Source organism: Mesoplodon bidens (genome assembly GCF_964165515.1).
Source record: "Mesoplodon bidens genome assembly, chromosome: 17".
NCBI classification, from domain to species: Eukaryota; Metazoa; Chordata; class Mammalia; order Artiodactyla; family Ziphiidae; genus Mesoplodon; species Mesoplodon bidens.
This window is the reverse complement of record NC_138174.1, coordinates 11,318,455-11,346,233: the sequence shown is the minus strand read 5'-3', so window position 1 is coordinate 11,346,233 and position 27,779 is coordinate 11,318,455. Positions and strand designations below refer to the sequence as shown.

Here is a 27,779-nt window from a genome sequence, read left to right as displayed (position 1 = left end):
AAGGGGGTGTTCTTTAAGAAGAAAGAAAATGATAGCACATGGAAGTCAGATATTCAAAAAGGAATGATGAGAAAACTAAATGATAAAAATTTGGATAAATCTAAATATGTTGACCAATAAAATAGTAATTATATTCTCTTGTTGCATTTATAATTTTTTTTTTTTTTTTTTTTTTTTTGCAGTACATGGGCCTCTCACTGTTGTGGCCTCTCCCATTGTGGAGCACAGGCTGCAGACATGCAGGCTCAGCGGCCATGGCTCACGGGCCCAGCCGCTCCATGGCATGTGGGATCTTCCTGGACCGAGGCACGAACCCATGTCCCCTGCATTGGCAGGCAGACGCTTAACCGCTGCGCCACCAGGGAAGCCCTTGCATTTACAATTTTTTATGTGCACACACACACACATGTGTACACATATGTATAAATGTGTTTGCAAAATTTGGAGTAAATGAAGTTAAGCTACACTGAGATCCATACATTGTCTGGGAAGAGGACTTATATAAATCAAGAATTAATGTTGCAATCTAGAAGATGATCACTTAAAACACCATTTCTCAAAGTGTATTCTTAGAGCCAGCACACCAAGATCACTTCATGTAATGGTTAATTTTATGTGTCAACTTGACTGGACCACAGGGTGCCCCGACATTTGACTAAATATTATTCTGGGTGTGTCTGTTAGGGTGTTTCTGGATGAGATTAAAATTTGAATGGGTAGACTGAATAAAGCAGACTGTCCTCCCTAATGTGTGTGTGTTCATCCATTCAACTGAAGACATGAATAGAACAAAAGACTAGATAAGAGAAAACCCCTTCTACCTGATAGTTGGTCTTTGCTGGCCTTCAGACTCAACTGAAACATCAGCTCTTCTGGGGTCTTGAGCCTCCCAGCTTCCAGACTGGAACTTATACCATCAACTTTCCTGATTCTCAGGCCTTCAGTCTTGAACTAGAACTACCTACTGGCTCAGCAATGTGTTTTACCAGCCCTCCCATGTAACTCTGTTGCATACTGATGTTTAAGATCCACTGCACTAAGGAAAAGATAATAAGGTATAAACTTCAACCTAACAGTTTCTTGTTACTTCTCTCTAGTGAATGTTTCTTAATGGCAATATGAATAAAATTGATTAATCACTGCCAAGACTTGGAAGCAAGGAAGGAAAGCAGAAACAAGCTCATAATAAGCACCAAGAATAAAAAGGAGGGGGCTTCCCTGGTGGCACAGTGGTTAAGAATCTGCCTGCCAATGCAGGGGACACGGGCTCAAACCCTGGTCCGGGAAGATCCCACATGCTGCGGAGAAACTAATCCCGTGCGCCACAGCTACTAAGCCTGTGCTTTGGAGCCCGCGAGCCACAACTACTGAGCCTGCAAGCCGCAACTACTGGAGCCCGTGTGCCTAGAGCCCATGCTCCTCAACAAGAAAAATCACCGCAATGAGAAGCACGTGCACTGCAACGAAGAGTAGCCCCCGCTCGCTGCAACTAGAGAAAGGCCACGTGTAGCAATGAAGACCCAATGCAGCCAAAAATAAATAAATAAAATAAATTTATTTTAAAAAAAGAATAAAAAGGAGAGACTTCCTTATAGATTATATGAATGTTAAAATAATAAGATAATATTATGAACTGCATTATGCCAACAGAATCTATCAAAACTTACACAGGACAAAAATTGAAAATCTGGGGATACTTGTAACATTTTAACTTAAAAACTTTCCCCAAAAAGGAAATCTAGGATCAGATGTCTTTGCTTGTGAACTCTACCAAATATTTTAGAAAACAAAGAAAAAACAAATAAAAACATACCAATCTTACATAAGCTCTTCAAAAGGTAAAACAGATTTTACATCACAAAGAAATTGGATTTCTTTCAGGAATTAAAGGTTTGTTTAGCATTTTTAAAATTAAAAGTCAATATCATAGACCATGTTAGCAGAAAAAGGAGGAAAACCACATGGTCATCTCCATGACTTACCCTCTCTTTAGAGATAAAATTCTATACCCATAATGATGGTAACTTGGTTAATTATAAACACAAGAGAATTCTTGAATTTGATAAAAAGTATCTTTATTAAACAGACAGGAGACATCATAATTAATGATGAAATGTTCAAAGCTTTTCTTTTGAGATGAAGAAAAGAATGCCTTTTCTAACCACTTCTATAGAAAACTGTATTGGAGGTACTAGGTGATACTATAAGTCAGGAAAAAGAAATAAAAAGGTGTAAGTATTTGTGTAATGGGGGATAAAACTGCCAACATTCACAGATCAAATGACTGTCCATACATGCTTAGTTAGAAAGAATTATAGATAAATTAGGAAACATAAGTATCAAATTCCACTTTTCACCTTGAAGGGGTTAAGATGGTCTACAATTGCCTCCCATACTAACAACTAGAAAATTTTACAAAATGCGGAGAACAACTATTTTCATACAAAATGTGGGGTATAAAATCCTGAGGAAAGAGAAACAAATGAGGTGAGTCCCACCATCACCCAGATTTCCTACATGGAGGTATTTCCCATATTAGGGCAGATACAGAATCCAGCAACCTTTCTCAGTTGACAAGATTAAAACTGTAGTTCAAGGAGGCAAAGGTGAATAGAATTTGGAGGGCATAGTACCCAAGAGGAAGGTGTATGGAGAGCACAGTAATCTTTGGCTGAATAACAGTCTAGGTATGTGATGCCTGAAAGCTCCCAAGGTTAGAGTAGAACAACTTCTGAGGAAAGTACAATTATGGAGGAGTCATAACAGGCATCTTCTACATCTCGCACAGGTCTAGGATTGTCTGCGTTCCCTCTGGCCAAAAAGGAGGAACCTTAGATACACTGAGTGTTCAGGAGAAATCCAGCACATTTTTAAGTGGCAAAATTAGCCCAAGAATAAAGGCCGCCCTAGATCTGCCTTAAAAGATCTTAAAAATGCTTCATGAGGAAGAATGGTCTTTCGAACAAATGGTGCTGCAACAAATGGACATTCACAGGAAAAAATATAAACCTGGACATAAACCTCACACCTTACATAAAAATTAGCTCAAAATGGGACCCCGACTTAAAACTAAAACTACTACTTAAAACCATAGAACTTTATAGAAGACATAGGAGAAAATCTTCAGTATTTAAGGTGAGGTGAAGAGTTCTTAGACATGACATCATAAGCTAGACTACAATAAAAATGCAAAGTTTCCTCTGCCAAAGACTTACATTAAGAGGACGAAACACACGAGCTACAGTCTGCGAGCAAATACTTGGAAACAACATTTTTGAAAAAGGACTTGTACTTAGAATACTGAATTCTTAAGGCTCAAAAGTGAAAAAGCAATCCAATTATAAAATGGGCAGAAGATATAAACAGACATTTCGCTGAAGAGAACATACTAATGGAAAATAAGCACACAAAAAGATGTTCAGAATCATCCATTAGGAAAATACAAATTAAGACCACAATGAGATATCACTACATACATACCAGAATGGCCTTAAAAAAAAAAAAAAAAAAACGCTGAATGCTGGTAAAAATGAAGAGAAACTGGACTATTCATACATTGCTGGTGGGAGTTTTTTATAACACTAAATAGGTACTTACCATACTAGCCCAGTTATCTCACTCTGGGCACTTATCCCAGAGAAATGAAAATGTATGTTCACATAAAAACAAATGTTTATTGTAGCTTTTTTGGTACTAGCCAAAAATGGAAAAAACCCGAATGTCTTTTAGTGGGTGAATGGTTAAACAAACTGTCATACATCCATACCATGAAATAATACTCAGAAATACAAAAGGACCCATTAATACACACAACACTTGGATGGATCTCATGGCATTATACTGAGAAAGGTCAATCTCCAAAGTCACCTTGGAAACACTTAGAAGTCAAAGAAGAAATCATAGAGAAACTTAGAAAAAATATTGTATGAAAATTAAAACAACATTAAATTTCTGAAATACAGCTAAAACAGTGCTTAGTGGAAAAGTTATGGCTTTAAATGCTCGTAATAGAAAAGAAGAAATCTAAAATCAAAGATCTAAGCAAGGGATTGGCAAATGTTTTCTGTAAAGGGTAAGATACTAAATATTTTAAGATTTTAGGGCATACTATCTCTGTTGCAACTACTTAACTCTGCCATTGTAATGTGAAAGCAGTCACAGGCAACATGTAAACAAACGATGTGACTGTATTCCAATAAAAGTTTATTTACACAAAGTTTATATATAAAGTTTATGATGGCAGGCAGATTTGGTCCCTGGGCTGTAGTTTATAGACTCCTGATCTAAGTCTCCACCCTAAAAATCTAGAAAGAGAAAAGTAAGTAAACCTGAAATAACTAAAAGGAAATAAAAAGAGTGGAATTTGATGTAATAGAGACAGAAAAAAAATTAATGAATTTAATGTCTAATTTCTGGGAGGAAAATTATAATATTGAAAAGTCAATAGGTACTCTAATAATGCTAAATGAGAAAAGGCATAAATTACAAAATCAGGAATGAAAGAGAAAACATCATTAGAGATCCTACAAGTGTTTTAAAATAATAATATAATAATAAAATTATGAAAAACTTTATGGCAATAATCCAATAACTTAGATAAAATGACTACTAGAAGTCACAAATGACCAACACTGATGCAAAAAGAAAACAGAAAATCTGAATAGTCACTTATCCAATGAAAGAATTTAATTTGTAAAACCTCCCCAGTAAAAAAAAAATTCAGGCAGAGATGGCTCCACTGGTGAAATCTCAAAGCTACAAGAATAAATAACACTAAAGCTACAAGTGACATTATCTTTCACATAGAAAATAATAAGGAAAGTACAGATAATAGAGTTGAGTCTAAACAATCTAACAAAGACAACTAAATTTAAGTAGATTAAGCAAAATTGCAAGACGTAAAATCAGTGTACAAAAGTCAGTTGTCTTTCTATATACTAACAACACACAAAATATTTCTTTTTTGTTTTCAGTCCTATTGAGATATAATTAACAAGACAATCATCAATTTGCTGTTAAGAAAATTTACTTGCATTTTCTATCATTTTATATAAATGGAAACATATAGTATTTATCCTTTTTTGTTTGGCTTCTAACTCAAAATTGGAAACTTAAAGTAAAAATTTTAATTTAGAATATCATCAAAGACATAAAAAACTAATAAAAAAAGACAAAACTAAGTACAAGACCTTTACAATGAAAGCTATAATAAGTTGCTCAGAGAAATTAAAATCCTCAATGAATGGAGTTATAGACAATGTTTGTAGATTAGAAGGCTCAATATTATTAAGATATCAATTCTCCCTAAATTTAAATAAATATTCAACACAACCCTAATTAACATTTCAACAGGAATTTTTTTTTTAGAAATTGGCAAACCCATTCTAAAACATATAAGAAAATGCAAACAATCTAGAAAAGTCAAAGCAACTGTAAAAAGAACAGAGTTAGAGGACTTATACTACCTGATTTCAGGATATTCTATAAGCTATAGTAATAAAGTGGGGTACTGGCATAAGGACAGCCATATAGATCATGAAGTAGTATGGAGTTCAGCAATAGGTTCATACATAGACAGCCAATTGATTTTATACCAATGTGCCAAGGTAATTCAGTGGTGCTGAAACATTGATATACATATGGATAAAAACAAAACTGAAACTTTACTTCACCACACACACACAAAAATTAGGGTGAAAATGGATCACAGACCTAATTATAAAAGCTAAAACTACAAAACTTTTAGAAGAAAATATACGAGAATATCTTCATGACTTTCGGCTAGGTAAAGATTTCTTAAGATACAAAGGCACAAACCATAAAAGAAAAGATTTTTTGAAATGATGGACTTGGTCAAAATTAGAAACTTCCTGTTGTAAATAATTTTAACAAAATGAAAATATAAGCCACAGAATGGAATATCTGACACAGGACATATAATCTGAATACATAAAGAATGGTGATATTTCGCAAGAAAACAATCCTACTTTTTAAAAAAAATAGCAAAAGATTTCAATGGCCCATTAACATATCGGAAAAAAAATAAACTTCATCACCTTTAATCATTAGGAAAATGGAAAATAAATCCAAATGAGATATGATTACCCAGAAAAGTCTTAAATTATAAAGTCTTAAAAAGACTGAGAATGCCAAGTGTTGACAAAAATATGGAACAAATGGAACTTTTACACATTGCTGAAAGGAATATAAAATGATACAACTGCTTTGCAAAACAACTCAGTAGTTTCTTATAAAGATAAGCCTGTACGTACTTCCTATTCAACCAGTTATTTTACTCCTATTTACCCAAGATCATATGTCTACAATACAGTTGTATTCAAATTTCCATAGAATTTTATTTATAATAGCCCCAATGTGGAAAAAACCCAGATGTCTATCAATAAGTGAAGAGATAAATAAATAGTGGGATAGCCATATAACAGAATAATACTCAAGAATAAAAAGGGATGGACTGGGCTTCCCTGGTGGCGCAGTGGTTGAGAGTCCGCCTGCCGATACAGGGGACACGAGTTCATGCCCCGGTCCGGGAGGATCCCACATGCCGCGGAGCGGCTGGGCCCGTAAGCCATGGCCGCCGGGCCTGCACGTCCGGAGCATGTGCTCCGCAACGGGAGAGGCCACAACAGTGAGAGGCCCGCGTACCACAAAAAAAAAAAAAAGGAATGGACTACTCATAAACAAAAAGACATGAATGAATCTCAAAATCTGAGTGAAAGAAGGTAGGCACAAGAAAGTGTATTCTATATGATTCCATCTATGTGAAATCCTAGAAAATACAAATTTAAATTATGATATTAAAAAGCATATAAATGTTTGCCTGGGGAAGGATGGGGTAAATTATAAATGGGGCAGAGGGAACTATATGGAGTGATAAATATGTTCCACATCTTCATTGTGGTAGTGGTTGTATGGGCATATAAACTGTTCAAAACTCGTTAAAATGTACACTCAAATTGAATATTTAAATTGAGTTTAAACAACATAAACAAATGATCTCAATAAATTTATTTTGGAAACTAGAGAAACGAAGATACAAACACAAAATATTTAAATTATAAGAATATATCATATAAGAAACATATAAGACTTCTACATAAAAATCTAAAAATCATTACTGGAAAAAAAATTTTTTAAAACTAAAGAAATGGAAGGAATAGAAGCTGTTCATAGTTTGGAAGTCACAATATTGAAAGAGATCTATAGAAGAAATATAACTCCAGTTGCAACAGAGCTATAAATTCCATTCCTTGCTAAAATCCCAGCAAGTTGTTTTCAATATGGATACTGATAAACTGATTCTAAAATTTAAATGGAAATGCAAAGCATCAAGAATAGCTTAGGCTTCCTTGGAAAAAAAAAAAAGGACAGGATGGGAAGACATTACTTATCCAGATACTGATCCTTATTAAACCTAAAGCTAATTATGACAGTATGTCACAAGGATAGACAAACAGACAAATTGGGTAGAATCGAGTGCCAAAGCAGAATCCAGTATACAAGAACACTTGATTTGTGACAAAAGTGGCAGAGCATGGGAGATAGGAGAGTTTCTCAAATAAATGGCACTGGGTCATCTTGACATCCATAGTACTCCTACCTCATCAAATTCACAAAACTCAATTCCAGATGAACTATGTATCTAAATATAAAAAGCACAAATAAAGCAGCCAGAGGATGAGATGGGGAAAATGAAGGCAAAGATTTCATCTATAACACAAAAAGCACTAAAAAACAAAAACTTGATAAATTGAGTTTCACTAAAATTTACAACTTCTGTTGATCAAAACATATCACATAGATAATAAGAAAAGCCACAGAATGGGAGAAGATATATATACAACATATAATCATCAAAGGGCTCATTTTCAAATGCATAAAGAGAAGAGCCTTTACAAATTAAGAAGACAAACAACTCAACGTTTTAAAATGAGTAAGAGATTCCAACAGGGAAATCACAAAAGAGGAAAACCAAAAGACCGATAAATATATAAGAAGGTGCTCGACCTTGTTAACTATCAGGAAAATACAATAAAATACCACTATACTTCTACCAAAATGCCTAAAATGTAAAAGTGACAATACTAAGTATTGTTAAAGATATAAAAAATTAGGCACTCTCATACACTGCTAATGAGTTAGTAAACTTGCATTAACCACTTTGGAAAACATTTGGCATTATCTAGTAAAATTGAACATACACAAACACTATGAATCAGCAATTCCATTCAGTTATTTACCCAACAGATATGCATACAAATGTGTAGTATACCCAAAAGTAATGTACAAGCAGCACTGTTATGTAAAAAAGCAGCATTATTTGCAATAGTCCCAAACTGGAAAATTCCAAATGCCCATCATCAATAAAATAGATTAATAAATTATAGTATACAACCACTAAGGAATGAACATGAACAAAACTATTGCTACAGGCAATACAGATAAATCTCATAAACATAATGTTGAGAAAAAGTAGCCAGAGACAAAAAGAATAAATACTGTGCAACTCCACTCATATAAAATTCAAAAAAGACAAAACTAATCTAGTATTAAGTCAGAGTGATGAATTTGAAGAGGAGCAAGAATAGTGGCAAAAAAAAGGAGCAAAAGGTGGGGGCTTTGTGGTACCTGTAACATTCTATTTCTTGCCTTGAGTGATAGTAACATAACATTGTTCTTTCATTGAGCTTTTACATTTCAGTTAAAAATGTGAATACACACACATACTGTGTGTATGGATATGTGCAATTTAACTCCAAGCGTTTTGGTCAAACTCTTCTAGGAATTCTCTCTGACATGCTACTGCAAATCATTTTTATCTATTAATCGCGATAGAAAAGATAATGTTTGGTGATTCAACTTCCAATTATATATGTTATATGTAACTCTGCAGATTTATTTTGAAAGTCTGTATTTTAAACTCACCACCCCAAAGATGTCCAATTTTATCATGGTGCCACGTCTGCATGTTTCTACCTTACAGGAAACAGTAATGTGCTATATGACAATGGATTATAAATTCAGGAAAGTCAGATCATGAAAACCATTCAAGATCTCTCAGTTTAGACTGAAATATAATAAATGATTTTTATATAATGAATAACTATCTAAAAATATCAAAACATTGCAATTATGAGATATAATCACAAAATACATAATTAAACATTTTTAAGAATTCTTAACTATATCTTTGTATTTAATGTATACTGTTTCACTATTTTTGAGGTGAGAGGAAGGGAGTAAAAGGAGTAAAAAAAACAAATAGTTATGTATACCTCATATTTTCAGCTGAATCTTCTGGCATTGGAGCAACAGTTTGTACAGCTGGAAGGTTTTTGCTGGTAGCACCATTCACAAAACTAGAAGAGGAGGAAGAAGAAGAGGACCCCGAATCCACGGCACCTGTTCCCAAAATAATAATTTTTAGCCTTAAGTATAAATTTATTTAACAAAATAATTTTCATTACATCATTACTATCTGAGTTTGAAAAAAATATTCATCTGTATTTCAAAATAGAATTTGGCCATTAAAAAATCATTTGGCTATCGGTACACTAATAACTTTATAATTATTAAAAATAGCTATTGCATTAAAATCCAGTTTATTTACTTATATTACTCTAAACAAAACTACATATTACAAATGGGATATAAATAAAAGACATCAACAAATGAAAATAATTTTAGATAAAATGAGGCTGATAAAACAATGCAAATTTAGATGTGAAAAATTTATGTTTTTATTGCTATGTTGTTATATTTTCAGTTTTCATCATATAAGATATAATTTGCAATAAACTGTCTCAATATAAATTTGTGGCACTGCAGCATCAGTGCTTATTTTGATAAAATGATTGCTTAAGAAGGGCTATAATGAGTATAAGATTTGTACCCAATTTTAAAATAATGAGTTCTCCTCAACGATATGAAGACGCCATTTTAGAACAGATCCTCCTATATTAACACCAAGTAAGTATATTAAATAGCAGTGGAGTTGAGGGACATCTAGTGTTCCTAAATATTATCTTTATCTTATCTAACACTAATTCCCATAAAACTGGGATTTTCACAACACTTACACAGCATGTATATGTCAAAATCTAAACTAGTCTTGGGTCCAGTTTAGATGTTGGCCCTCAATTTCTTTGTGTGTGTGTCTGTGTGTGTGTGTTTGTGTATCTGTATATATGTATTTCTAAGGAGAATGTTCATTACTTACATTTTTTTATTGTAGTATATGCTTTATACTATCACTGGACTTCTGGCTACCATCATTTCCCATATCTATTATTAATTCATAGAATAGGAATTAAAGGAAAATATCATACCCTGTTTCAAATAAAGATAAAAAAGAGATGACTTGCTTTTTCATTTCCTTATCTCTTAAAGAGTAAGGATTTAGTCAATAAACACCAAATGTAGATTTTTTTCTTTCTACTACATTGGTATATTTTAAAAATCTTAACACTTTTCTGAGTATACATTTTGGTAAAAGGAAAACATTTTTATTCCTTTTTCTAGAAAGCAGAATGAGTATAAGGAGTAAGACTGTAAACTGGATAGAAAAAACTATATAAAGTCTTCAGACAAGTCAGATATAAATATTTATATATATATACATAAATCAAAGATGTTTTGTTCTTTAACACAATTCCATTAATGATTTTTATTTGCTAACATAAATATGCTTGATAGAGTACATTCTACTTACTACAACCCCATAAATGTGCTGTTCATGATATGTCAGACTCAGGTGGTATGATAAACAAGATAAATACAGAAAGCACAAAGAAGAGCTATGAAATTAATAAAAATGGGAATAATCTAGGTAACGATAATAGATGTAAAAGTTCAAGGCTATACAGTTTGGAGAAGAGAAGGCTACTATAGTCAGGGAAGAAAAGTCAGGGATCATCTTGCGTTGTATAAATACCTAAAATGGAATCACAAAGATTTGAGTAAGGATTTATTTAGCTAATAATCAACAGGAACATTTCTGGAAATTTACAAAAAAAAAAAAGTTTATTTTAGGCAGACTTTTAAAATTTGTAGTGATTTGGAATTTTCTGTTTCTAGAATTATTAGGAAAATGTTGGACAATGAATTGAATATAATTGTAATCTAAGTATATAGATTAATTCAATGTCAAACAATGGTTCTTATTCACATGCACTTTTTGTCAAGTTGAGGCTCTTGCATATCGTCAAGGTTCTCAGGGGAGCTTGGTAAAAAATACATATTAGGTTTCAACCAGTAAATGTCACTAAATCTATTTTCTGTCACTAATATATTTAATATACCTTGATATTCTTGGTACAATTTACTAATTTTTACGTATCAAATGTCAGTGTTCAAATTATGTTTTGGTTTTGCTCCCCAAATATCTTTCAGCAAACTGAGTTCACTCTGAAAGTAAATAGCATCATGTTTTGAGAAGACTCAAAACAAAACCCACAGTGTTCTCAAACTAAAAAGTACACCCTAGAACCATAAATTCTGAAAGATAACATGAAGAATAACCTTCTTAAAGGTTAAGGTAATCTTAAATGATCAGGGTATTTTAATTTTTAAGATCAAATAAGCAGAAGAAATGAAGATACAGAAAACAGAAAGAAAAAGATGAGGTATCACAAAAATAGATAAAGACAATACCTGTTGTATTAATCATACTTTTTGGTGTAGCTCCAGTAGCAGCAAATATATTAGAGGTACTGCCTGTTGGCAGCCCACTTCCAGCAGCAGCGGCTCCTACAGTGGTTACAGCTAAACTACCTGGAGGGGGCTTCTTAACAGGGACCACGACACTCCTGCCAAGAAATGATGAAAAATAACACAAGGTCTAAGATGAATTCTAATCCTGCTATGGCAGATACACGTAATCAACATCAAATTTTCTTTTCTTTCTTTTTCCTTTTTTTTTTTTAAATTCCTGATCCCAACTTAATTGGTGAAAAGGATATAAACATTAAGGATATATTGTAAAGTGTGTTAACTATTATAATTCATTTGGCAAACATTTATATAGAATCTAGAATTTGCAAATCTTTTTTAAGATGACATGTGGTCTATAATCATGAATCTGGGAAAACTGGAAAAATGCATGCTCAAGTTAGATATTTTTCATATGTATATAGGGAATTTTTTGTGTGAAAATATACATACACATAATGTTCATCCTATCTCTAACATATTCTAAATGTGGAAAATAGTCATAAAAACATTTGAAAGCCAAATTCTGAAGCTTCCTCATAGTAAAGCTAAATATTAAGACAGAAATATGGAATAACAACTAATGGCATAATAAAATTAAACTTTATTTTCCTGAAAAAAATTGAGTTGTTTTTCATAGTAGGAATGCTATTATAATGAAAGAGAACTGAGAGGATACAATAGACATTTGGTAAAAGATCTATTTAGCTTCTAAACCTTGACTTTGTGAACTTAGAAGTTGAAAATTTCCTCATGTTTCGTTAGCATATTTAAATGAATTTCATAAAAAAAAAACATTTCTGAACTTAACATCTGTGTTAACCTTAAATAATAAATGGATGTGAATAGTAGTCAATTTAAAGATAAAGAAACTATTTCTTTAACATAATAAATATCTTTACTTCCTTTCAGTGAATGTTCATGTTTCTCAAAGTTTACAGCATTCCAACTCCATCTAATAAATACTTTCAAGCATTACTCATTGAACTTATTTATCTAGAAAGTAGATGTATGAGATATTTTAAATTCAAATATAATGCTTGAAAACTAATGACTGACAGTAAAAAATATCCAATCTAAACTAGGTCTTTTAAATCTATATTTTATAATTTTCTCATTAAAAAGCTCTGCTTAAAGGAAACTATATCAATGGCTCATTGTCAAATAAGTCTATGGCTTAAACTTCCTTAATACCAATGATTTTCAAAGAAAAATGACCTTGTCAATGTAAAAAATCTAAATTTATAAGAATTATTATTTTCAATTTTAGGGGTATTTAAAACTTTTTTATGACCAAAGTAATTATAATCTTAAATAATTTTACTTGTACCAAAAAAATTCTTCATTATCTCTTTCTGGATACTTTTTTTTTTCCTTAATGGATAATGTCAAATTCATCAGACTCAACCTTGAACTTTCAACTATCTTATTAAATTTCCAAAAGCACACACTATGCTTTCAATCCCTTCATTGATCATTCCTCATCGAATACCTTCATTTATTTCACTGAGAGGTGGTGTGACATTATGGAGAATACAGGATGTGGAGTTAGAAGATTAAGGCTTGAGAACTAAATCACTCTCAAGCTATGTGATATTAAATTTCAGTTTTTCAGTAAAAATGGCAAGACAAATGCCACTTCACATATGACTGGAGAAATTAAATGAGACTGTATTTAAAAGAACTTTGTCAATTATGAGATGCCTTATAAATGTTAATAACTGTTACCATTTTCTAAAGTGAAATAATTCTCTGCTTCCAAGATAAGGTATTTAGTTACAATGATCTACATAAAGATCAACAGAAAAGAAACCAAACTAATATTTTGGATTTATCATCAAAACTCTTCCCTAAACTTCTAAACTATTTCATTGCCTATCTAGAAAGAAAAGAAAATGATCAATTCTTGATTTGAAAAGAAGTCATTAGTAAAACTACAATATTTTTTTCCCTAAATCTCTCATTAAAATCCTTATGGATAAAATACAGAAACACAGGCTGATTGACAGTGCTGTGAGACAAATTTGTAGATGGTAGGAAAAAATATTACCAAAGATTCCTGATTAACCGATCATTACCAACTTTGTACAAAAGCTCTCTGTAACAGGCTACTACAGGCATCTTGTCAAGTACTGAGGGTATGAGATATGTACTATGAAAAATTAGTTATATGAATGAGGGAAAAAAAGGTTCATCTCAACAACCTGTAATGATGGCTTGTAAATAAATGCAAACAACATTAAATGCCTTTCTACTAATAAACTTCTGAAAACATCTGATTTAATAGCAATTGACATGAAAGCCTCCAGACACTTCACTGACAGCAAACTCAGCAGTCTGGTAGTTAGTACAACATGGGATATAAATAGAGTACAATGTCTAGAAGCCCAGTTTTTAATGTCAAACAGACCTGAGTTAGAATTCTACCTCCATCTATTTTACGTTTGGTAGTGTATATATGTCTAAGGTAGTAAGCAAATAAATCTAAGCTCCATTCTCCTTACCTTTAAAATGAGACTCATAATAGTTTGTACCTCATAAGATTGTTACAAAGATAAAAGGCTATACTGCATATAAAATGCTTAGCACTTTACCTGGAATATTATAAGTGGTCCAAACATTTTAGGTATCATTAGTATTGCTATGGCTCCCAAAAGTGCTGATGCGATCTGGGTCTACCTCAGCAACAGTATCCAGAGTCAAAGAAGCAATAATCCTGATATATTTTGTGACTGTCAGACCTCATAAAGTCCTATGTATAGTTTTAGGCACCATATTGCAAGAATAATGACAAAAAGCATCATGTCCATAAAAGAACAGTTAGGATGACAGTAGATCTAGAACACAAGTCATGTCAGGAAAGACTGAGAGTCTAGAAAATTGTAGTAAAGACGTGAGAAAAAATTACACCAATTTTTTAAAATCTGAAGGTATTTGACAAGGAAACAAGATGAAATTTCCACATATCTCCAAATACCAGATTAGGACCAACAGGGGAAAAAACTCTCTAGTAATTTTTATGAGCACCAGTTTCCAAACACTGATGTGTTCAAAGGGCTAGGACGACCATGTCACAGAGTGGTGGTGAGAGAGGTGGGAAGCTGGATTTGACTGATTTCTCCGATTCTTTCTCAATCCATAATTTTATGCATTTGTTAGAACTACTATTTCCCCTTTGATTATTATGCTGAAATTGTTTATCTAGAATCAGAGGACTGTCCATTTTGGTCCTTAATATCATTTCTTCACCAACACTACCCATTCCCTAACACCTCAGACCATCCTCTCTCCTAAGCAACATATTTTACAAATTATTTGAATGTTTATACTTGCCAGTATGTGTTGATAACATATTAGTTATTTTCTGGAATGTTATTATGTATTTGCAACTACTTATATATGAAAGTAAAAATTTTCAGCTCTTACAAAATCTTAGTCAACATTTTCCACTTGGTTACTTATCCCCCCCTACATCAAAAGGCTTACCTAGGAGTCTATGTACCCATTGTGGGTACCCAGTTAGGGTGCATAAAAACACACAAATTTTTAGAGTATATACATTTTTCTAGGGTGAGCATATAATTTTTATCTGGATTTCAAAAATATAGCCACAAAAGTTGAGCCACCGATCTAGACTATTAACATATCCGTTTTTCTACTTGATCTGCCAGTCATACTGATAGATATCTAGAATACTCTACACTAAACACATTTTTAAAAATGCATTACTCTATCTTATGACTATTCTTTCCATATTTTCCCACACAATTTAACATTTCTGTCCCACAACTTTAAGACTGAAAACTATAAAGAAGTGGAAAATTCCTTTATACTACATATAATCTATACATGTGCCAAGGCTGTAAAGGTTATCATCAAAGTAGCACAAGCCAGAAAATTATTCTAATTCACTGCAACAAAATGTTTCACTGAGTGATTAATTATATGTTTTGTAATACATTGAGTGATACAAAATACATGTAAGTGTAAAATTTTCCATCATTGAATTCATCCTATCTCAAAGTCATAGATTTGGGGTGTGATCTAAGATTTGCTCATTCATTTAACTCTGACATGTGAGGGACCATTCTGAGTTCTGAGACATAGCCATGTATAGAACAGACAAAATCTCTGCCCTCATGGAACTTACATTTCAATAGGGAGATACAGAAAATACAATAACATAAATGATTAAATATAGTACACCAGTGGTAAGTGTTGTGAGAGAAATAAGCATGGACAGGAATAAGGAGTATTATTGGAACAGTGGCTAAGAGAAGACTTATTCAAAAGGTGGTATTTGAGGAAACATTGACAGGGTGAATGAACAAGTCAGGAGGGTATCTAGGGAAGAGTGTCATGGGATAGCGAACAGGAAGAAGGCTAGTGTGACTTGAGAAGACTGAGTGATATGCAGAGATATAAGAGATGAGATGAAAGAAGTAACAGGGTCTCAGATCATAGGTCCTTATAGTCCACTGTAAAGATGCTGTCTTTTCCTCAGAGTGGGGTCAGCAGCCATTAAAAGCTTAGGAATAGGGGAGCAATATAACATTAGGTTATAACAGGATCACACTGGCTGCTATGTTAAGGATAGAAGAGGGGGAAAAGGCAAATGGCGGGGAGACTGGTTAGGAGAATACTACAATAATCTAAGTAAGAAATGAGAGTAGTTTGGATCAGAATTGCAAAGTGAAACTGGTGAACAATGGGTCAAATTTTGACTGTATTAAGAAGGCAGAACAAACACGACTTGCAGAAGACTGGATGTGGGTATGAGAGAAAAGTCAAAGATGATGTAAAGAGTTTTGCCTTAAGCAACTGGAAGGGCAGAACTGCCATTAACTAAGACAGGGACTGCTATGGTTGGAACAGGTTTTTTTGCTTGTTTGTTTGTTTGTTTTATAACTGTTATTAATCATCCAAGTAGTAATGTTGAATAAGCAATCAGATAGCTGAGTCTTCAGTTTAGGAGACAGGTTTGGGCTGAGACATAAAATTGGTAGTAATCAGACTATATGTTATTTAATGCCAGGAACATGGATGAAATCACCAAAGAAGTCAATGCAAATAGATGGAAGAAGTGGTCCAAAGACAGAGTCTTGGGGATCTCCATTAACTAGTTATGTGAGTTTTGTAAAAAGGATACTATTTGATCTGTACACCTCAAGAACTGTCCTAAGTGTAAAGCGAGATACTGAAGATAAGAAATGGCTTTTAAATAGTGACTTATTAAGACAAGTGAGTTTTATATCTCACTCATGGATCCTATAATAATTCCTTTCTTCTTTCCACTTGCTCCCTCTTTTCTGTAACACTTACTGGGCACTGACAGGTTAAGGGAATACACTGACAAGTTAGGGGATACCAAGACAAGTAAGACATAACCTGTGTCAGAGATACTTGAATGAAATACAAGAGACAAATAAATCAACTGCAATGTATTTTGATAACAGCTCTGATTAGAGTTATGCACAAGAACTTTCAGAAACATAAAGGATGAGCTTTATCAGGGAAGAGTAAGCTGAACTGAAAAGGACGAATGGGAATCAGCCAAGAAGAGGAAAGTTCAGTATTAGAAACTTCATTAGGCAAAGAGGTATGAAAAATCATAAAAGATTGAAGGACTGCAAATAGATCCTTATGGCTGGTGAAAGATGAGGACTTTATATTCCAAACTAAGAAGTTCATCATTTACTGTATAATAAGAAATTGTTTCAAAATCTTCATCAGTATTGCATTTAAGAAAAACATCTCTGACATAAATGTGGAAGATGCATTTGGTGGGGGAACACCTGGAAACAGGTGATAGCTTTGAAACTGGGCATGTCAAATCTTTTCTGGATTTCAGGTCTTTTAACCAAGTTCATAACTACCTGCCACTTTTTGAGACAAACTGTAAGGCCATCTCATTTATTCTAGGAATTTGGAACTTTATGGGACTTTTTGGAAATAATGCATTATTCTATATGTTGAGAAACTGAGTCCCAGAGAACCAAAGAGAATAGATGAGGGTCACACAACTAATTACAGAGACCCATTACTGATAGCCATTTCTTCTAATTTCTAGATTATTACTCTTTATCTAACAAGGCTTAAAATGTTGTTAAATATTTATCTTGAAAGAAAAAATTGAAACTATGAAGAAAAAAATTTTACTTCTGTTTTTGACATTACAATTTACTGCAGCTCATTAGAAATCACAAGTTTATTTATGATGTTTTCATGATTTATTCACTGCTATTTTGTAAAGTATTTAGAATACCAGTAGAGAAATAGGATGTATGAAAAATAACTGAGTATTTCATTCGTCTACCCTTTAAAGAGAGATGCTTTTTTCAGTTCACTGAACTGTCTGTGGAAATGCCAGGAGAGAAAAAGGCAAAAACATTGGGGAAATTAGGATACAACCATGCTGGGTCAAAACTGCATCTTCTGGCAACTGCATCTTCTGGTCTTAAAATACTATACCCAGGGTACTTGGAGCATAATAAAAGCTGGGATTTCAATGGCTAGGTACCATAGAAACTTTCAATTGTAAAGGCTGGCAGAGTTTTAATCAATGTAGCTTACATTTACTTGCTCATCCTTTAAGTGATATAATCAAAACATTTTTTAAAAAAAATTAGAAAACTGTAAGAACAGAAAGTGAAGTACTCAGCAGTAATTGTAAGTTTTCATATTCTGACTTAATTCTAAGCTTAAAGAAATCAATGTAGGAGGATTCCATCATCTCTACTAAACATTTCTTTTTTATTTATCCTAAATTATCATTCTTAGCACTAATATTTAAAACATTAATATTAAAAAACTAGAGAGAGAATACCTAGACTAAGCTTATACTTTAGGTTCAGTAATATGAAGGCTATATATATTGCTTTTTAGTCCCATAATATTTACAAAATATTTTTTATTTCAGAGATTTTCTTTTTCAGAGAATGAAACACTTGGAAGCAAGGATATTAGAAGTTTGAGGGAAAAAATGCAAACTAATTTGCCCGAACATATCAAACCCAGTAACTGAAACACAAGCAGGTATGTAAAATCAAAAGGGATGAAATATAAATCATAAGATCATTGTATGCTAGCCAGAGAAGCAACACAATTACTAGCTTTTTGTGATATCCCAGACTTAAGATAATTTTCTGAAATATAACGACAGTTAAAATGTATGGAGAAACATATTGTCCTCTGCCTTTTTTTATTGTCTTTTGTCCAAACTAAGGGGGCGTCTCAGGAATCCCTGGAGAATTAAGACTGAGCTAAATCACAGATATATACAAAATTCTCAAAAGATTAAAAGCATTTGGATATACAGGGTTAAATTTTAGTTTAAAGGATATGGTAAAGCTTAATTTGTGGTTTTAGAGAAAAGCATTCTCTCAATCTAAAAGTTACAGAGTTACTGATGCCTGAAAAAAATACAGTTCAGCTAGACTATTTTATAAACCATAGATCTACACAGAAATCTACCTACCACAAGAGACAGTACTGTTGGGGAACTTTGCAAATAGATTTATAAGTTCTATTATGAGATTATTAAACTCTTCTCTTAGGAATAAAACCATGATAAATATTCCTCTTCGCTTCATAGTAACAAAACAGCAGAAAAACTCTTGTAGTTTCGTAATCATATTTCCTCTACACATACAGTGTGTTCCATCTATAGAATGATAGTAGCGGATGTCTAGGATTTTCAGTGTTTTACAATGCATAAACATTTATTTGTTAGGGCCACTCATTGTAATAAAAGACATATACTTAAATCTGCATAGATGATGACTGGAGGAAATGAAAGAAAAAGAATCAGCATTTCTCATATATGTAGATAAGAAAACTTATATAATATTTCATAATACAACCTGATGAAAGATTTAATACTAAAAGAAAAAGGTTTATTTTAGTGAAGTCTAAATGTCTCTAAAATTTGATGTTGCAATTTACCGAATGAAAACGATATTACAAACTTCAAAACACTGAAATTCATCAATGTGCCATCCTAAGTGAGGAGAAACTCCACATGTAAAGCATAAGTTAACATAACTCAATTGACATCAGTTGTTTTAGGAAGTTATTCCCAAACTTACAATCTAGAATAAGTATAAAGAATACATTGTTAGCAAGTTTTCAATAGAACAAATAAACTATTGGCTAACAAAAGGAAAATCCTAGGTGATTTCTACTGCGATTGTACAATATTATTATGTATGATTTAGTTACAAAGAAATGAGCAACTGAGTTTACAGCTATTTTTCAACTAAAGATATAAATGAAAAATACATTATTGGTAGAGTAAGACCCATGCTAATTCTGTGTTTGAAACTGTAAGTATTCAAGATTTGCCTCTAAAGCCTGTCTTCTTGGATCCTATTTTCAAGGAATTCAATCTGATGTTAAAAGACATGTCATAACTTGAATTTCAGACTTTACTGCTTCAGAAATATGTTTATATACTTCATAATGTAATTATAGCTACCTTAAGACAGATAAGGCAAATGGTAGCAATATATTGGTAATATAATTGAAAAATGCAGTTGTCCAGAAGCACTTGTGGGGATGATGTCTCAGAAAAGCTGCTCAAAGCTCCAGAGTTTGAAGTTAAATTTTTGATGTTGTCACTCTCAATCTATTGAATGGCTGACAGACAATCAAACCCGTCTGGCTGGCTGGCAGCTCATTTTCCTGGCAGGTGGCAAACAATTAGACACACCAATTTGTGCCTCCTGATGACATTAAAGCATGAAACTAAGTTGTATGCAGGGCCTAGTGATTTGTGTGAAAGCATTTCAAAAATAATACTCTTTGCCGTGGCAACTCATTTCAGACTGCCACCTCCCATTATGGCTTTGAGCACTGAAGACGACAGACTTGAGTTACGTGCAGTGCAAGGCCGCTTCTGTTCAATCCGTCATCAGCGCCCCCTGAGACCTCAATCCCCTCCTTTCATCAATATCACCTCATCATTTACATTTGATAGTACTTGAGCTACTGCATATATTAACTACACTGGAGACCCTTCTCCTAAAAAGAACTGAAATATGCTTTGTGCTCCTCGATTTCATTTCTACTTATGCAATTTAGAAGAATGATTCCACTCTCATTGCATTTTGCACAAATGCTACCAGGAACAAGTGGAAAGTTCTATTTTTTGTAAAGCAATATCCTCAAAAATGTAATAAATTTTGAGTAGCTAAGAATATTGGCACTCAGATGACTGCTTCATTAAGTTTTAATGAAAAAAACTGTTCTAATGATAATCCAAATTAGAACAGAAATATTTTACTTAATGTTTATTTCACTGGATTCTCTTATGCAAATTACAATGATTCTCTGTATTTACTGTTTTATATTTTAACAAAATTTAGGTATAGAACTTAAAAATTAAATGGAACATAAAACTTATGACCCCAAGTTAAATTATTACACCGTTTATGTATAGATAAAGATTTATAGATATATACAAATACTTACATGCTTATGCTTATATAAACTCATAAACACACATATACATATATTCTGGGAACACAAACCAAATATGAATTGGCATAAGGAACATCCAAGGAACTATATGAATGAACCTCCAAACTATTAAAAAAAAAGAAACAATTTCCTACCTTTTATACCCCTCCTTTTTTTAGTTTTTAAAAAACTTCTGACACTTAACACATTTTATCTTATAGACAACTATCTGCAAACATTTTATCTCCTTTTACTACTTTAAGTTCACAGAAAACAAACCTGATTCTATCTCTTTATATTTGACATGATGACTAATGCCATTCATATTTTCACAATAAATTTTCAAGAAATATCTGTAGGATGCTGTTTGAAATGCTTATAGGCAAATTTTAAATCATATTTATGTATGAAAAAGATAATTCATCCTAACTGAAAATGGCTTTACTGCCACACCTCAACCCCTAAACTCTAAAAAATTACTGTCTCTAATTGGGACAAAGCAGTTTGGCTATTTTAGAGAAAACATTATGGAATATATATTACATTTTGATTATATATTTATTTTGACATTTAAGAAACATTTGATTTCCTAACTTGATCTTTTCTCCCTAAAACAAAAAACAATTACCTTCCAGTTTCCTCACATATAAGTATATAAATGTATATAATATATAAAACACACATATATATATATATATAAAATAACTTCTCCAATCTACTGTAGTCACTTGATAGATTATAATCAGAATCTGTGTTTCCCTATTTCCAATTCAATGTGCTATCCACCATTTCATATTGAACCCCCTTTTTGAAACATATTATTAAAATGCCTATGAGATCAATCCAGTTGGCCTGTCCCTTTGATAGTCTTTGTAGTAAGAATCTACAGTAAAAAATATAATGTTTTCAAGACCCTCCTAATATTTTTAAATTAACAGACTCTAATTTTCCTTCTATGCATAGAGCACTGTAAATAATAAGTTCAGTACCTACCTGTCAAAGGAATGAAACTGCATAGGAAGAATAGCTTGCGCTTCTCTCTTCAGTGCTGGATCTGGGTATGGGATAGGTTCAGGGCCACATTCTGCAATTTCAACTGGGGCAGCCACAAGACTTTTCAATATTTCCTTGACATTGATGCCTTTGGTTTGACTAATGCTAGATATAGATGGCGCAGGCTTCAACATTTCACTGGGGTTCTCAGTTAGGCTTTCCTGTGACTTTTTCACTTCGGATGACAAAGTAGATAACAGTTCACTCATGGCATCAGGGCCTGTGCTAGTCTCTAATTCTGCACCATTCAGGATGCTAGCCACTTGTTCCTCTCCGATTCCTGAATCAGTATGAGGAATGGAACTTTCTACATGAATATCTTCACCAGGGGTTGGTGTTTCTTTTTCCTTTACCGTGTCTGGAAATGCAGCAGGTGTTTCTGTAATGAAAGAAACTGATTTAAACAAAAAGCTTCACAAGTAAAAACCCAGTATCATTAATAAAATATACTCACATATTAGGATAAACAAAAGAAAACCTGTAAGGAACAAAAAATCTGCTAAATAGATGTGCGTAACAACACAACTTGATTAAAATATATCAACCACATACACCTGTCATTTTGTTTGGCAAGCATCAACAGAACCCTGTTTCTTTTATAAATCATCTGGCATTTCAAAATTAATATATAAGCATGGAGAAATAGTTCCTACCACAATTGCTTATAGCAGATTGTAAATAATTATTATATAAAGCTCACATTTTATACTTTTATTGTTAGCTACCAACCATGCAAGATAAATTATTATACTTCTCTAATATCTCCTTAAAAATATTAAGTTACTTTTATATATTTTTTGGTATTTCAGTAACCAATAATGAAATGCCTGATTGAAATATTTAAACTAGTTAAAGATATATTTTAAATTACACATAATACATAAAATTCTAAAGAGTTAATTGCAAAAAGCATGTCAAATGATTAGTTCAAAAGGATAAGTGCTTTGATAATAGAATAGTGAGCCTTACGAATTTAACCTACATGTGTCTTTAAGAACAATTATTTTGGAATACTCATGATGATTCTTTGTGAATAAATATAAATTTCAATTTGTGAAAATTGAATCACAAATATGTATAAAAACGTATATAATATTACTAATTAAAATAGATAAAAAGAAAACCATCTTTAGAATGTTAAATTCCTATCAAATCTCATTATACAAAGGTCACTATAATAAAGTTTTTCATATAATAAAATGTTATCAAATTCTAAATGATGACCTTGAAAATTTTATCTAATCTAAGATAATGGGAATAATAATAGCTTGTAACTTAATAAAGTCATGTTGAAGAAGAAAATAAGATATACACTTATTTACGTGCAGTTCCTGCATGAAGTAGATACTTAGTAAATGGCAGCTATTTGTATTACTTTAATAACTAATAGTTATTCTTTGTAATACAAGAAGGGCAAACTAAATTATGTCTATGATCTCTTCGAAATTAACATCTGTAAGTTCTATAAAACTGCCCTTAGGTTTGTTTGTTTATTTATTTATTCATTCATTCATTCTTGGCTCATTGGGTCTTCGTTGTGGTGCGTGGGCTTCTCATTGTGGTGGCTTCTCTTGTTGCGGAGCACGGGCTCTAGGCGCGCAGGCTTCAGTAGTTGTGGCACATGGGCTCAGTAGTTGTGGCTCTCAGGCTTAGTTGCTCCACGGCATGTGGGATCCTCCCAGACCAGGGATCGAAGCCATCTCCCCTGCACTGGCAGATGGATTCTTAACCACTGTACCACCAGGGAAGTACCAAAACTGCCCTTAGGTGTTTTTGTTGTTGTTGTTTATTTCTTTGTTTCTTTTATTTGAAAGGTTATTAGAACAGGAAACTAAAGATATACATCTCTCACAAGTCCATGTAATGTGGCAGTTTTCCTCATATTTATTAAATAGGTTTTAGTTTTGCTTGTTTGGGCAAGGATGTTAGAATTGAAAGAACAAAAGATTACTCTGTAGAACATGATAATAATATTCAAATACTAGATGAACAACATGAAAAATAGGTTTTTCTTAGTTGTTCTCAAGGCTAAAACTTAAAATAAAACTCAAGGCTAAAACTTAAAATAACTGCATAAAGTTTTTTTGAGAAGACAGAAAATTATTACTGGCAAAACACTAGAGAAGGAAAAAGGTAAGAGGTAAAGATAACAATTTGGCATTTTTTAAATAAAACCTTGTGAGAGCAGATTAAGACAATTTAGAATAATAGCATTAGGAATAAGATGGAAGAGAAAGAATCAAGATGCTTCTGAAATATCTAGCTTAAAGAAAAAAAAAGAATGGTGATATGTCACTAACTGAAGAAGAAAGCAAAAAAGAAGCAAGTTTGTTCAGGAAAATAATGAATTAATTGAGTATGCAGAATCTCTGGGACATTTATATCTGTAAGTCAAAGAAACTATGGCCATATATTTAGGGAATATTCAAACAGAGGTGATAATCAAATTTTGGAAATTGATGAAATTACCTAGGAATATAGGATGGGAAGATGGCTAAGCCAGTTATTTCCACTCTTAGAGATACTACTGAGTTTACTTAATGCATGTTTAACCTACAGATTACATATTCTTGGAGAGAAAACAATTACAGCAGAAAAATCAGGAGAGAATTAAACAGCGGTAGTGACATTTCTATGGCAACAGGACAGAGAATGTAAACACAGAAACAAAATAAGAACTCTAACATCAACAAAATATCACAGTGGAATAGTTACTAGCATGGGCTAACTTTTCTTACAGAGTTTAATTCTCAAAAGGCATATAGTCAAGTCTAGCACTTAGTCTAAATTTAGCTAATTTATAGCTCTTGTCTACAGGTTTGGCTTTACCCTAACATGATGTCTCAGAATCTTTATTTATGATGTGTTTTACATTAAGAGCTACACAAAAATGTAAACTTTTCAAGTTGTATTTGTCTGAAATATAAGCATTTTGCTAGCAAACAAAATATCTAAGAAATTAAAATCTTTGGTTTGTGTCCACAAGGTGTCATATAAAAAGATTTTTTCTACCAACTATAAAATTTTTTGCTTTTCTATTCAACTGACTCAGTAGACAACTAAAATCTATAACTCAGTAGCTAGATACATGGAACTTCAATATAAATGTTGACCTCTTGATTATAAAACACAATTAAAAGTTTATTAAATTTGAATATTAAAATATTTTCAAATGACTCATCAAAATATTTATACAGTAATAAAAATCTTAATTTTTTTACTGTGAATGATAAAAGAATTATTTCAAGAGAGCAGTAATTTTGATATTTCAATAAGAATTCTATTCAAATACATAAGTTTTGTAAAGTTTATGATCTTATTCACCTAGAAATAAAAATAAACACCAATGAAAAATTTTATAACAGTAATTACAAATAGAAAACAGGTCAATACTCAAAAAACCTACCTTAATTTCCCATTATGCATTTACAGAACACACTCTCAGATGATAGCATAAACTGCAGCTTAGATGAATTACATGTTTCCAGAATGCTTCTTTGTAACACTAAAGTACTTTGAGGATTTAACCCAAGTGACTTCAATAGAAGCTAAGCATGAGCAGCATAGAAAGTATAAATGATTGCACCTGTGCAGGTTATATTACTGACAGGAGACTTCCAAGTTTTCCGTAGTTCTCGACAGTTTCTGTAGCAACAGGCCATGTCAGTACACAAAGGAGAAATATTACTAGCCTGAGTGATCTTAACCTTGTCAGAACAGGCAGTTGGGTGCCAGATGCCTCTTTTTCTTACTGTTTTTCATTGAACCTAATGAGTTCATCTAATGCATGTTTGGAAAAATATGGGGTTAAGTTCAGCAAATGACATGATTTCTACATGGTGACCTCATTTAACACATTCCTTCCACCAAAAATCTTGTTTTATGATAACTTATGAAGTGTTTCAATATTTCTTACCTATTAAGTTACTCAAATTGCTATTTTCCAAACTACCTTAATAAGGAATAACATGAAAGGAACATATAGCTTCTTGTTAGTATAGCACTAAAAATTACATCAAGATTACTTATTTGCTCTTCAAATAGTAATATTAAGCAAACTATTCACATTAGAGTAATTTAAAATAAACATAAAGATCTGTATATAACTTGTATATCTTGTTTATATTAAATGCAAATTAGTTAAATTGCATAAAAATTAACCAAAACTCCAAAGAGAAAAGAAAATACAGAGCCCAACCACTCTATCGGCTATTCTCTCTACTTATCTTCAATTTCTACCTCTCATCCCTAGCTCTGGTCCCTTTATCTGCAGATCAGTATCTCCCACCCTAAAAGAACAACCTCTTACTCCCGCCTCTCTTCAGGTACTTTGGGTATTTCTCCTTCCTTTCTGAAAATAATATGTCATAAGAAAGATAATGGGAATGTAGTCAAATTGATAAAGGTTTCAATTCTGGCTCCACAACTTACTAGTTTTCCATGTTATCTTGAACAAGTTAGTTACGCTTTGAAAGCTGCAAGGACCACACTTGAAAAATGTAGATCTTATGTGTGCTATGAGGATTAAGAAATGTATCAGGCTATCACCTGTAATGTGCGTGCTTGATTTAGCTTCCCAAAGGCTTAGAAGATTTCCACAGACATCTCAAAATTAATACATCTAAAAATGGAAGTCTTGGTCATTTTCTTCAAATAATCTACCTCCGTTCTTGCTTGCTTTGACAAATGATACTTATCATCTCGGTACTTCAGACCAGACAGCTAGGTATTATCTTTGAAAACTTCTCATACCTTCATGCCCCACATCCAATCTATTACCATATCCTGTCAATTTTACTTCCAAAGTATGTCTAATTTATCTTCCTGTTTAATCTCTACTGCCACCGCACCTTAGTCCTAAACCATAGCAGTTCTTACCTAGAAAGCAATAGCCTCCAATGGTTTATTCAGTTACCCTCAATGCCCCTCTAATCTATTCCCTCACTGTACTCAGAATACTCTTGTAAAATTATAAACCAGAATACTCTTGTAAAATTGTATGATACTTGTAGCGGGCAGAATTATGCCCCCTCCCTCCCAACGACGTCCACGTCCTAATCTCCATAACCTGTGAATATTACCTTACATGGCAAAAAGGACATTAAATGGAAGGGCTCTGAGAAGAGACTAACCTGGATTATCCAGGTCGGCTCAATCAAACTTCAAAGCAGAAATCCTTTCCTAGCTGTGCTCAGAGGAAGATATGACCACAGAAGAATAGTCCGAAAGATGCACAGTTCTTGGTTTTAAAAATGGAGGAATAAGGGCTTCCCTGGTGGCGCAGTGGTTGAGAGTCCGCCTGCCGATGCAGGGGACACAGGTTCGTGCCCCGGTCCGGGAAGATCCCACATGCCGCAGAGCGGCTGGGCCCGTGAGCCATGGCCACTGACCTGCGCGTCCGGAGCCTATGCTCCGCAATGGGAAAGGCCACAGCAGCGAGAGGCCCGGGTACCGCAAAAAAAAAAAAAAAAAAAAAAAAGGAGGAATAAGAAACAAAGCCATAAGCCAAGAATATGAGTGGCCTCTGGAAGCTGGAAAAG

General features: G+C 33.0%; 1 protein-coding gene across 4 annotated transcripts in view; it reads right to left on the bottom strand.

The window, feature by feature from the left end:
* The window catches only part of NBEA (neurobeachin), a 613,622-nt gene that overhangs the window by 377,928 nt on the left and 207,915 nt on the right, over window positions 1-27,779 (bottom strand). For all 4 annotated transcript variants that reach the window (XM_081214387.1, XM_081214388.1, XM_081214389.1 and 1 more), the window contains 3 exons: window positions 22,180-22,618; window positions 11,671-11,825; window positions 9,294-9,420 (listed from right to left, as the gene is read on the bottom strand). In XM_081214387.1, coding sequence (XP_081070513.1) covers window positions 9,294-9,420; window positions 11,671-11,825; window positions 22,180-22,618 — 721 coding nt within the window. The remainder of the gene's footprint in view (window positions 1-9,293; window positions 9,421-11,670; window positions 11,826-22,179; window positions 22,619-27,779) is intronic.